This window comes from Capra hircus, chromosome 25 (assembly GCF_001704415.2).
Source record: "Capra hircus breed San Clemente chromosome 25, ASM170441v1, whole genome shotgun sequence".
NCBI lineage: Eukaryota > Metazoa > Chordata > Mammalia > Artiodactyla > Bovidae > Capra > Capra hircus.
In genome coordinates this window covers 13927822-13940468 of record NC_030832.1, presented here as the reverse complement: position 1 = coordinate 13940468, position 12647 = coordinate 13927822, and the positions used below count along the sequence as shown (strand labels likewise).

The 12647-nt window shown below is 43.6% G+C and overlaps 1 protein-coding gene across 2 annotated transcripts in view; it reads left to right on the top strand.

The window, feature by feature from the left end:
• The window catches only part of KIAA0430 (KIAA0430 ortholog), a 39717-nt gene continuing 27468 nt past the window's right edge, over positions 399-12647 (top strand). Inside the window, exons 1-7 of one of the 2 annotated variants that reach the window (XM_018040667.1) lie at positions 399-468; positions 5348-5549; positions 7729-7878; positions 9173-9347; positions 10218-10444; positions 11237-11354; positions 11925-12097. In XM_018040667.1, the coding sequence (XP_017896156.1) occupies positions 5406-5549; positions 7729-7878; positions 9173-9347; positions 10218-10444; positions 11237-11354; positions 11925-12097 (987 nt within the window). In that variant the 5' untranslated portion in view covers positions 399-468; positions 5348-5405. Of the gene's footprint in view, positions 469-5347; positions 5550-7728; positions 8413-9172; positions 9348-10217; positions 10445-11236; positions 11355-11924; positions 12098-12647 lie in introns of both variants that reach the window. The other variant, XM_018040666.1, reaches the window with a different exon arrangement.

Genomic DNA, 12647 nt, shown 5'->3' with positions numbered 1-12647 from the left:
CAGCTTTTTTTCCCCGGGTTCCGCCTCACAAGCACCCTAATTCTCCTCTTTGAGGTTCCGTTCCACGCCACAACGATAAGCCAGGATCAAGGCCTCCATAAACTGGGGGTTTTCGCCAAAAAAGCCGAGGTAGCCCCCCGGGAAGGTCCCTATTTAGAGGTTTATCGGGAGGGGACTGAGCCTGACGAGGCTGCAGGGCCGCGAGGCCCCGCCCCCCCCGGGGTTCCCAGCACGCCCCGCGCCGGGAGGACGCGGCGGCGGGGGAGGGGCGGAGGAAGGGGCGGAGCCATGAGGAGAGAAGGGCGTCGGTTTTGCGACAGGGGAGGCGCGGTGCGGAAGCGGAAGTGGAGGGTGCGCTTGGCGGCGGCGGCGGGAGCTGCGGAGTCGGGAATCAAAACAAAGGGCCTGGGGGGGCGGGGGGAAGGCGGCGGGGCCGGAATGTGAGCGGAGGTGGGGCCGGCGGCTGAGGTGAGTTTGCTGGCAACCCTGGGAATTTGTCCCCGACCCGCTTCATGCTCTGGGCACCAGGCTGGAACGCGGGAGTGTGTCCCTTCCTGCTTATTGCCAGCGGGGGTGGGGGAGGTTGGCTAGACTGGGGAGAAGCCATGGGACCCACCCGTCAGGCCCCCGCCAGAGGTTCGAGTTGCCTCCCTTTCTGGTCAGTTCACGACTGTCATTGCAGCGTTGCTGCTGCCTTTTGAGAGTGTTTGGCTCCCTGACTACACTTGTCTCATTTCTCCCTTGAGGGCCCTTCCAGGTGTGGAGAGCAGCCTTTCTAGAGGAGTGTGTACTGTTGGAAGTTTAAGAGAGGAAGAGAAGGGCTAGTGTTTTTGCAACCACCTCTTAACGTTTTGCACCCTCCTCGGTCTATCAACACTCCCTAGAGTGCAGCCTTTGGCTTGACCTAGAGCACTGAGTTGTCTTAGGGTTGAGTCACTCCCGCAGATTGTATTGTGGCACTGTGACACACTTTTTAGTTTCCGTGGCACCTTTCTGATACTACCTAGAGCTTTCCAGTTACATCGTTTGCACTTTCCAACGTCTCTGAGTATAAATATTCTGTTTTGCATACAGGGAAGTTGAAACGTAAATTGTCGTCCTAGACGTTTATTAAACTCTTAGTTCAAGAATTACTGATGTGTGCCAGACAGTGTCCTAGGTGCAGGAGATACAATAATGAATTAAAAAACCATGATCCATAAGGAAATACTATCCTGGAGTTTATATTTAAGTGAGGGAGACATAATAAAAGCAAGCAAATAAGATAATTTTAGAAAGAAGAGCTGTGAAAAGCAACAGAAAAACTCAGGGATGGGATGGGTAATACTGGGTGTTGAGGACTAGACTAGGTGTGGAGAGAAGGCTATTGCTAAGTTTTCTGCTTCGTTAATGTCGTTTAATCATATGAAGGTGCTGCTATTATCAGGCCTATTTTACACCTGGGATCTGAGGTTCAGAGAACTTGTGCGTTGTCCAGATCTGCACAGATGGGAAGCAACAGAATTGGGGATTAATGCGAGGACAGCCTGATGTCACAGTCTGCTCTCAAGCACTGTCTGAATTCCTTGAAGACTGAAAGATAATGGCGGCAGTGAGACGCTCACTCAGATGACGAAACAGAAGTTGCTTTGATCCCCAAGTTGCTATGACCAAATTATTTATTCCCAGGAGCATTTAGGAAAATTTCTGGGTGCACATTTGTACTAATATATTTTACTTTCTTTTGCTTGCGTTGGATAATACCAAAGGTACCTTGGTTGTGCGGGAAGAAGTGGATAAGCCTGGTTCTCTCTGTTTTCTATTAATAATTGTGTGATTTGGGGCAAATTCCAAAACTTCAAAGCCTCTGTTTGTTGTTGTTCAGACAGTAAGTTGTGTCTATAGCCAGGCTTCTCTCTCCATAGTATTTCCCAGGCAAGAACACGGCAGTGGGTTGCCGTTTCCTTCTTCAGGGGATCTTCCTGACCCAGGTATCGAACCAGTGTCTCCTACATTGGCATGCAGATTCGTTACTGCTGAGCCACCAGGAAAGCAAGCCTCTTTCTCCTCCTCATTAAAAATGTGGCTGATTTCTCCCTTGGCTTTCACACACATTTACTGTGGGAAAAAAGATGACATAAATGGATTGCATTTTCTGGTTGTTTCCATCATTGTATCCCTTGTGCCAAGCACAAGCCTACTACATAGCAGATACTAAGTAAATTTTTGCTGAATGAAGAAATAAATGATCTTAAGAAAAATGCTTTAGTTAGCTTCCTCTCAGAATTCGCCTTGAAGAAACTTGAGAGAGCATGTCGAAGTTGTGTGTATCACGAATATCCCAAATTCTTAGGCTCTAGAGAGGAGATTGTTGGAGAAGGCAATGGCAACCCACTCCAGTACTCTTGCCTGGAAAATCCCACGGACAGAGGAGCCTGGTGGGCTGCAGTCCATGGGGTCGCGAAGAGTCGCACACGACTGAGCAACTTCACTTTCACTTTCACTTTTATGCATTGGAGAAGGAAATGGCAACCCACTCCAGTGTTCCTGCCTGGAGAATCTCAGGGACGGGGGAGCCTGGTAGGCTGCCGTCTATGGGGTCACACAGAGTCAGACTCGACTGAAGTGACTTAGCAGCAGCAGAGAGGAGATTATTAGGGGATATGAGGTCTGTATTTGATAGAAAGGACAAGTAGTTTAGTTTATTACCATTGTTGCAGTAACTTCATCTCTGTCTCCAGATTAGCTCTGGGTTTTGTAGATGAATATCTGCTTTATTCATTCCCTCATTCAATAAATATTTACTTAGTATATACTATGTAGAAGGCTCTGCTTGGCACAGGCCATATGGTAATGAAGACAAACAGATGGTGGGGTCCTTTATCTGGTTTTCTCTATTCCACAGTAATGCTGTGAGATGGACAGGGGAGAAATTATGGCAAATTTGACAGAGGAAGAAAATAAAACTGAAGAAGTTTTGTAGTTTCCACATAAGGGCCAAATTGTAAATATTTTTGGCTCTGTGGGCTGTGTAGTCTCTATTGCAGAGAATCAACTCCACAGTTGTAGTGCAAACACAGCCATAGAACTTAAATAAACATGGCTGTGTCTCAAAACTATTCATAGACGCCGAAATCTGAATTTCATATAACTTTGTCACAAAATATAATTGTTCTCTTGAGTTTTCCCCAAGGATTAAAAAATGTGAACTATATTCTTAGTTTGCAGGCCATTTAAATACAAGCAGTGGGCTGGTTTGGGCTATAATTTTAGGCCGTAGTTTGCCTGCCCCCCCCCCCCCCGTTTTATGTGATCGGTTTTCCTATAGCTTAGACATAGTGCTTACACGGACATAGTGCTTATAGTGACTATAGAAGTGACTTCTCTTCCTTCACCCTACTATGTAGATGTTTCAATCTCTTGATAAGAAAATCTTATCAGAGAAAGAGCCAAAGGAAACTCTTTTCTATATGCCCAGAAATTTCTGAAAGATAAGTTAATGACCTCAAAATGGCCATTGTCGGTAAGAGGAGGTGGTGGTTGGGGTTTGGTGATGAGAGCTTGGAAATGAGGTTCAGTCGTCCTTATCACTGGCAGGCTGCCTCCACGCCCAGTGGCTGCTATTGATTGCATCTGCTTTTATTGTACTGTTTAAAGACTTGTAGAGTGTTGCTCTGGAGTAGATACAGCACATCTGGGACTTGAGATGTGTGTTAGATTTTTGGTGGCATAGCAGATTCTACTTTCATAATAAGCAAACTGAGAGGTTGGTTTGATTTGTTCTGTAGCCAAATCAAATTCAGAGTCCACAGAGGTCACTTAATTTGGACCTTCCATACTCCATATCAAAGACACAGTGAGATAAGTTGCTCTGAAATCAGTTTCACAATCTTACATAATTGAGAATGAGGACATGTAGTGGTTCTTTTACTCAAATTATGTGCTGTCTCCTGTTAACTTTTTTACTCTCCCAAGTAGTGTCTTTAGGGAGGGATAGTCAAGAAGAATTAAGAAATACTATATAGAAAAAGTCTGCTCAGTGCTGGAGGACCTTGGCTCCATCTCAGTGAAAAGGAGGGAGTATGCAGGTGTCCAAGATGCAGTGACCTCTCTCAAGCATGGCTGGAAAGAGGGCTTATCTAGAGTTCATTTTTGTTTGAAGAGCTACGAAACAAGGAATGGAAGATGATAAAGTTTTTTAAAAGAAGTCAAATTGATACAGTTAGAATTCAAGTATAAATAGTCAACCAAGTTTACCAGTTTTAGTAAGCTGTAGTATGCGTTGATGCCAGGTTTCCTGGTGGCTCAGATGCTAAAGCATCTGCCTGCCAATGTAGGAGACCCAGATTTGATCCCTGTGTCGGGAAGTTCCCCTGGAGAAGGATATGGCAACCCACTCTGGTATTCTTGCCTGGAAAAATCCCATGGACTGAGGAGTCTGGCAGGTTACAGTCCATGGGGTTGCAAAGAGCCAGCTGAACTGAGGGACTGACAGTTTCACTTTTACAGTATCCTTTGATAGCCGATCTACTTTTGTTCCTTAAGATCTGACTTGTTGGGAGCCATTGCACCATAATTTTTTTTAAACTTGGAAGACAATTACATTAATTTTTACTTTCTCACATCGCTAATCATGGATGCTGCTGCTGCTGCTAAGTCGCGTCTGACTCTGTGCGACCCCATAGACGGCAGCCCACCAGGCTCCCCTGTCCCTGGGATTCTCCAGGAAAGAACACTGGAGTGGGTTGCCATTCCTTCTCCAATGCATGAAAGTGAAAAGTGAAAGTGAAGTCGCTCAGTCGTGTCTGACCCTCAGTGACCCCATGGACTGCAGCTTTCCAGGCTCCTCCGTCCATGGGATTCTCCAGGCAAGAGTACTGGAGTGGGGTGCCATTGCCTTATCCCTAATCATGGATATGAATGGCTAAATCTTGCATCTCCATCAGGAAAGTGTAGCACTACTGAATGGCTGTTCCATCCTATGGAAGACTCTGTCTTTGGTCCCAGTGTTAAAAGCACCCAGATTTGGTTGCATCAGCCCTGTTTGAAATGACCTGTGCACCATAAATGTGCTTCCCTTGTGGCCCAGAAGTAAAGATTCCACCTGCAATGCAGGAGACACAGGTGCAATTCCTGGGTCAGAAAGATCCCCTGGAGAAGGAGAAGGCAACCCACTCCAGTATTCTTACCTAGGAAATCCCATGAACAGAGGAGCCTGGTGGGCTACAGTCTGTGGGTTCACGAAAGTTGGACACAGCTTAGTGACTAAACAAAAACAGTGCGCCGTAAATATAGTTGTTGTCTTACATTTCAGTAATGAAATCTGTGCTTACACAAATGAATAACGTTGAAACTTCATTCTTAACAGGGTGGAAGAATGAAAGAAAAGAAAGATGAAAGGATGTTGAACCACTCCGCATGGCTGTATGATGGAAGGAAGCGGAGCTGAGAACCCCTGCAGTAGAACAGTTGGATGGCTTCAACAAGATAACGATGCTAAGCCATGGCTTTGGAAATTCTCTAACTGCTTTTCTCGTCCTGAGCAAACGTTGCCACTTAGTCCCCAAACGGTAACTATGTGCAAGACTAAGGCCACAGCAAATTCCTTATGCAAATAGATGAGCGACGCGTTTGGTCTGGGGCAGTCTCTCGCCCTGGAGTCTGTGCTGAGTTTTCCCTTGTGTCCTGCGTGTATTACTTCTTGTAGCACATTATTGTAATTCCTGACTCAGTGAGGGTACAGTTTTTTAAATCCTGTAGTAATAAGTAACATTAGATGCTTTAAAGGTATGATGTTGAAATTTGGGAAAGATTTGTTTCTCATTAAAGTCACAGATTCCAAAGATGACAATCCACATTTTAGGATAAAACGGGAGGGAAGTACAAAATAGATTTTATTTTACTGTAGCCTTCTGAATTTTGTGTCTTAAAATCACAGAAAGATTGTATGACCTTGTTGATCTTTTTCTGTTCAGGATTTCTCTTGAATATTTAAATATATCTGGGACTTCCTTTTTTGTCTTTTCATAATGATGTTGACTTTATCTGACTTCATTTGCTGTATCATGTTATCACCTTTTTTTTTTCTCTTGTGCTTGGGAATTAAATGAGACTTTACTATGAATTTATATGAGAGTATTAATAACAGACTTTAAAAAAAAATCAGTTCCCTGTCATCTCCACATTTTCATTGCATAGCTGCCTTTGTTGCATGGCATCAGTAACTGGAGTTATTTCAGAGTATTTTAGTTCAGGGACAGTCTGCGCTGAGGGCTGGCAGCTTCAGGCAGGGGTCCAGGGTGGCAGATCTGGGGCCTGAAGGAGTCACTTGACACAGAAGTGCCGTCACCTTTCCAGATGCAGAGTCTTGATTTTGTCAGTGGCACCCAGAATTGAATACATTCAGGAAGCCCAACTCAGAGTAACCTTGCCCACGAGAGCCAGGTCTAAATCCATCAGAATGCCAGTGAGTTCATTTCCAGCCTGAATTGTAGTTACCACAAGGGTAGAACACACTACTTTTTGACTGGTCAGACCATCACTGTTACCTCCCTTTTAGGAAAAATCTTAAAAGTCCGAATTTCTCCCATATGAATATACCCTCCCAGGTGAGTGTAAAATCAGCAGGAGTGAAATCTTAGCAGCCAGATGGACCCTTCTGTGCTCTAAGGGATGAGTATGGCTCAGTCACTGTATCAGGGCATCCTGTTCATCTTAATTGTGTCTGCACTCAGCCAGTAAAAGCTGTTGATTGGTTGGACACCCCCCCACCCCCACCCCACTGCACCACCTTTCAGTGGCCAGGTACTCTGCTGAGCACTTGAGGTGCACTATTTCATTTTATCCTTCTCACAAATGTAGTAGGTACATTCTGTTCCCAGTTGAAGGATGACAGGATTGAAGCATGGAGAGATTAGGTTAAGTCACTTACCCAAGGTCGTAAAACTAGTATCACATTCAAACCCAGGTCTCTGACACCAGGGCTATGCTATAATCTTAATAAATGGACCAGCCTCAAGTGTCTATGTTGGAGACGTATGATAAACTATTTCTCCTGTCTGTTTCCCAGGTGGTTTCCTTATTACTCAGATTCTTTCCACTGGCTACAAAATAGTTGTTGGCGTTATGGCTTTAGTTCATGATGTCCCATGGTTTGCTAAATGTCATTAGTAACATGTTTAAGATCTATTCATGGATGGGCCACTTGGGCAGATGACCGATCTCATCCATAGTGTTTGATATCTTCTCTCCTAATAAAACCACCTATTTTATTATTAGACTCTAATTAGACTCTGATAAAACCACCTATGATCTGACTGCAAGAACTATTTAGTATCTTCCTTACAGCGCTTTGCTCATAAGCTGTCTTTAGTGAGTACTGTTGTGACTATGGTGCTTTTCATACCACCTGTTTTGTCTGCAGAAGACACTGAGAGGCAAGGGGAAGTTATCAAAGGGAAGCCAGTGAGACATGGATGGTTAACCAGGCTTGTTAAATATGGGAACAGACCTCCTCCCCCAGTCTCTTAAAATTCAGGAAGGACACAGTCTTAATTTTAGTTGTCTGTTTCAGTGTTCACCTCCCACTGAAGAGCACTCCTGGTTTTAGCTGCCATTCCGTTTGTGTGGTTATGATCGAGTGGTGTAAATAAGGTTTGAACAGTGTTCATTTTTAATGCAGTCAGTTGTGAGTAACCCCAAGTCACCGGCCTCATAAAATTAACTTGTGTTCTGCTTTTCTTTCCTCAGAAAGGTTACATGGAGAACAAGAAAGTTGCTGTGGAACTAAAGGATGTACCATCTCCCCTTCATGCTGGCTCTAAACTTTTCCCAGCAGTCCCACTTCCAGATATCCGCTCTCTTCAGCAACCTAAAGTACAGCTTTCAGCTGTCCCCAAAGTAAGCTGCTGTGCCCATTGCACTAATGACCCTTCCACTTCGCCAGTGCGTTTTGGTGGTGGCAGTGGCGGAGGGGCTGGTAGCTTGGTTCCCCCGGGCGCCCTGTTAGACTCGCAGAGCACCAGGACAATCACGTGTCAGGTAGGGTCAGGGCTTGCTTTCCAGTCTGCGCCTCCACTCCAGAATGCCTCAGCTAGGAACACCTTGGCCGGCGTTGCAAGCGACTTCCCCAGCATGTGTCTAGAAAGTAACCTCTCTTCCTGCAAGCACCTGCCCTGTTGTGGGAAGCTCCATTTCCAGGCGTGTCATGGTAACGCGCACAAGCTGCATCAGTTTCCGGCTCTCCAGGGCTGTTCTTCCTCTGCGGGCTATTTCCCCTGTTCTGATTTCACAAGTGGGGCTCCCGGGCACTTGGAAGAACACATTTCACAGTCGGAGCTCACGCCTCACTTATGCACCAACTCTTTGCACCTAAATGTGGTACCTCCAGTTTGTTTAAAGGGCTCACTTTACTGCGAAGACTGTCTCAACAAGGTTTGTATCTTTTTATTTGTTATGTTGGGTGCAGCTAAGGTTTGAGGAATGACTTTTTAAAAATAAAATGACTTTTATCTTTAAAAGAAAAACAATCTTGGTTTTCTATGTGGGGTTGAAGACTCTTTCATGATGTGGCTTTCTCCCCATCAGCATAACTTCTTGTGGTTCAGAAAGAAAGCAAAGGGTACAGTGGGAGGGACTGTTCAGAAAAGTGTAGTGTAATTATTCAGTTCATGCTTTTAGAGTCTCATGTAATAAATCTGTTTCCTAAATGGAAGCCCAGCTTGGCAAAGACTTGTGCTCTCTTATTTTTAAAGGCTGGAGCACAACTGGAATTTCTTAAAACTAATGCTCACCTGCTACATGGACCCATTCATGTAATATAGATGGCTGCATGTTGTCCTTTTGTAGTAATTGGGGGAACTTGAAATTTGGCCTCTGTCACACCTGGGGCTCAAGTAAAGACTTTTAACTTCCTTTTTTTGTGAAGTGTGTCTGAGGGTTTCTACTGTAACAGACACATGCCCCAGAATGTTAAGGTCTAATTGTGTGAATATCTTCCCTGATCATTTCAGGTCACTTTAAAGTGAGTTTATGCTTTGGTAGTTCTGGGAAAGGTGATTTGAACATACATTTTATCAGAGGTTAGCAGGTGGAAAGGAGAAACACTTAGAATGTATTTTCAGTTGTTATGTGTAACTCTTTAAGTTCTGAAATAATGTATCTGAAACTTCCTCCTCTTTTTAAAAAATAACAGCCGGCAAGAAATAGTATAATTGATGCTGCTAAAGTCTGGCCAAATATACCACCTCCAAATACTCAGACTGCACCTGTTACTGTTCCTCTGTGTAATGGCTGTGGAACCAAAGGAACAGGAAAGGAGACCACGTTGTTATTGGCGACCAGTCTAGGCAAAGCTGCTTCGAAATTTGGTAAATGACAGCATCGTATGAAGTGCAATTTAAAGTTTTCAGTATCTGATACTAACACGGCATTTAACTGCCTTTAAAAGGTTCCTTGTGGTTCTAAAACTCTTGTGCATGTGTCTCCATTTCCATCTGTTGGTAAAATCTTCTTCCCCTTATAGACCAGTAGGTCAGTTGCCATTTATGTTAAGCTGGGGCTGTTTGAGATCAGAAGCTGTGTATAGAGAATCGGGAAGTATATGAGGAGAAATGAGTGCTGGAAGGGACGTGGTGTCAACTTAGGTTCATAATCACACTTGTTTGTTGTATGTTGCCCAGACATAATTAGTATTTAGAAATGGCTGACAAAAAAAACAGTATTTGAAAACCTAAGATCATTTCCCCCAAAAGTAGCTGTTATGATATTTTATCTTTTAAAAACATTTTTTCAAAAGTTGGATCAGTGTTAAAAGTCATTAAAAGTCAAGGGCTATAACACCTTCACCATTCGTTTTCATTGTTCTCCCACACTGAATGAGGTGTGGGCCCAGCATGACGACAGGCCCCAGAGGGCAGTGTCCAGTCACCTGTGTATTAGTGTTGAGGAGCACACCCAGTCAGCATGAGGATGGCTCACACTTTATGATGGATTGATCGTGGGCCTAAAGTAAATTGACCTTTGGATATGTTCTCTCCTGAAAAGGGAGTTAATGCTTAGATACTTTGGCAACTTGAGGTTGTCTACTGGGCCAGCCAGTGAGGTTGGCATCCTTAAATTTAACATCAATCTATAATTTCATTTTCCTGCCCCTGGGAAGGACAGGTAGCTACCTGGTATCTTCAATATCTTAACCTGTTTTTTGCTGTGTGTAATCAAATGTGTTCACATTTCTCAAGGGTCACCAGAAGTTGCGCTGGCCGGACAGATGCTAGAGAACTTGCCCCCCATCGGGGTTTTCTGGGATATTGAAAACTGCTCAGTCCCTTCTGGCCGCTCAGCTACTGCAGTTGTACAGAGAATCCGGGAGAAGTTTTTTAAAGGCCACAGAGAAGCAGAATTCATTTGCGTATGTGACATCAGTAAAGAAAATAAAGAAGTTATTCAAGAGCTGAATAATTGCCAGGTAGATAAAAATTCTTTTTTCTTTTTTATTTTATCTTAGTAGAAGAATAAACACATGTTTTTTTTTTTAAGAACTCCAGTTGAAAATTTGTTATTAATAATATGTGTTTGTGCTAAGTTTGTAAATAAAAGAAACTAGGGAAAGATGATTTAAGTACCTGAAATCATCTAATCATGCCTGATTTCCTAGCAAGTCTGCTTACCTGCGATTGGTGCTTTCCTAGGATAGTGATTCTATATACATCATTCCCTTTGATTTTCATAACTGCTCTGCCAATGCTCATAGGATTTATTATTTGGAATTTACAAATGAAAGGGCCCAAGTGGTTAAGCAACTTTTTAAGATCACATGGCCAGTAAGTGGATGAACTTGGATTTAACTTGCAGATTGACCCCAAACTCTGTTCTCTTAAGCTGGAAGCTAATAACATCAAACACAGCCCCGAGTCTTACCTCAGTCGTATATCAAATCTCTGCCACCCACACATTGTTGGCAAAAGATGGTAGCGAAAGCTAATTTAACTACAAATTTCACTTTCTATTCTGAAAGGGGGATGGATGAAATGCAAAAGCAGGTTAGAGATGAAAGTAGGGATAATAATGAATACAGTTAATTTGTCTGGAGAACTGAATGTGAAATTATTGAGATTTGATTGTAATTTTTTTTTCCATCCCTGAGTGGCAATAGAAACCAAAGGTTCCTCAAGAACTGTCTGTTAAGATGTGGGCAGAATGTGTAGCGATTTTCTAACCTCAGCTCTTTCTCATTTATCCTTATTATAAATTAATGCAGGTAACCGTTGCCCACATCAATGCTACTGCAAAGAACGCTGCTGACGACAAGCTCCGCCAGAGCCTCCGAAGGTTTGCAAATACTCACACCGCTCCCGCCACTGTGGTTCTTGTGTCAAGTAAGTGTAGAAACATCTGCTAATTTCGGCTAAACTCTCTATGTGTGAACTATCATAGAAGCCAGAATATGTTCAAATAAAATGTGCCCCCAAAGATGCTGAAATACATGGGATATGTTTATGCTTACCTTTGAAAACCGTTAAAAAAAAAAAAAGGAACTACATGGATTTCTGTATTTTTCTCCGGGGAATTTGAGTAAGGATTCTTGCAGGGCCAAGTTTATTAAAGAAAATGTAATTTTTGTTTGTTTGTTTTAGTCCTGGGCTCCATTTTGCTTATTTAAAAGAAAAATCCAAGATGAAGTTGGGGCTCCCCAGAACATTAATATTTGCTCCTTTTTACTACTAAAAGTAATGTGTCTTGGGAGTTCTGCATGAATCTATGGTAAAATTGTCTTACCATGTTAATTCGTCTGATATGAAATTTGTTCCTATTCTAAAAAGGGGTTGGGGGCCGCTTTGAACACAGTCCTGCTGTTCCTTTCTTCTCAGTGGGCGTTATTAGAGGTGCCTGTCTGTCAAGTGTTTCTAATCTGTGGAGATGGGGGTGGGCTTTACCCTGTCTTTCAGCTGACGTCAATTTCGCATTGGAACTTAGTGACCTGAGACACAGGCATGGTTTCCATATAATTTTGGTCCATAAAAACCAGGCCTCAGAAGCACTGCTGCATCACGCCAACGAGCTGATCAGATTTGAAGAGTTCATTTCTGACCTGCCCCCCAGGTTACCACTAAAAATGCCGGTAAGTGGGTTTGTGTTCTCTCTGCTGTAGTCCAGTAAAGATTGTGGAGACTCAAGGCAGTCCTCCATTATGGGTGTCCAAGCCCAGGTGAGGGTGTTCTTTGTAGTAGGCTGGCTAGATTTTGAAATAGGCCTGGAAACCTTCCATTCTCTTATAGATATACAGAGAACTGATCTGTGTGAATCTTTTTGTTCTACTTCTTGTGTGTGTGCGGAGTCTTTGCTGCTGCTCATGGGCTGTTTCTAGCTGCAGCGAGCGGGGGCTGCTCTTTGTCACAGTGCACGGGCTTCTCACTGTGCTGGCCTCTCTTGTGGAGCACAGGCTCTGGGCACTCAGTTTTCAGTCATTGCAGCGCTCAGGCTCAGTGGTTGCGGCACGCAGGCTTAGTTGCTCCATGGAATGTGAAATCTTCCTGGACCAGGCATTAAACTCATATCCCCTGCATTGGCAGGCAGATACCTATCCATTGTACCACCAGGGAAACCCAGTGTGTAAATTTTGCTTTTATATTTTTCAAAATACAGGAAACTGACTTTTAGATTCACCTTAC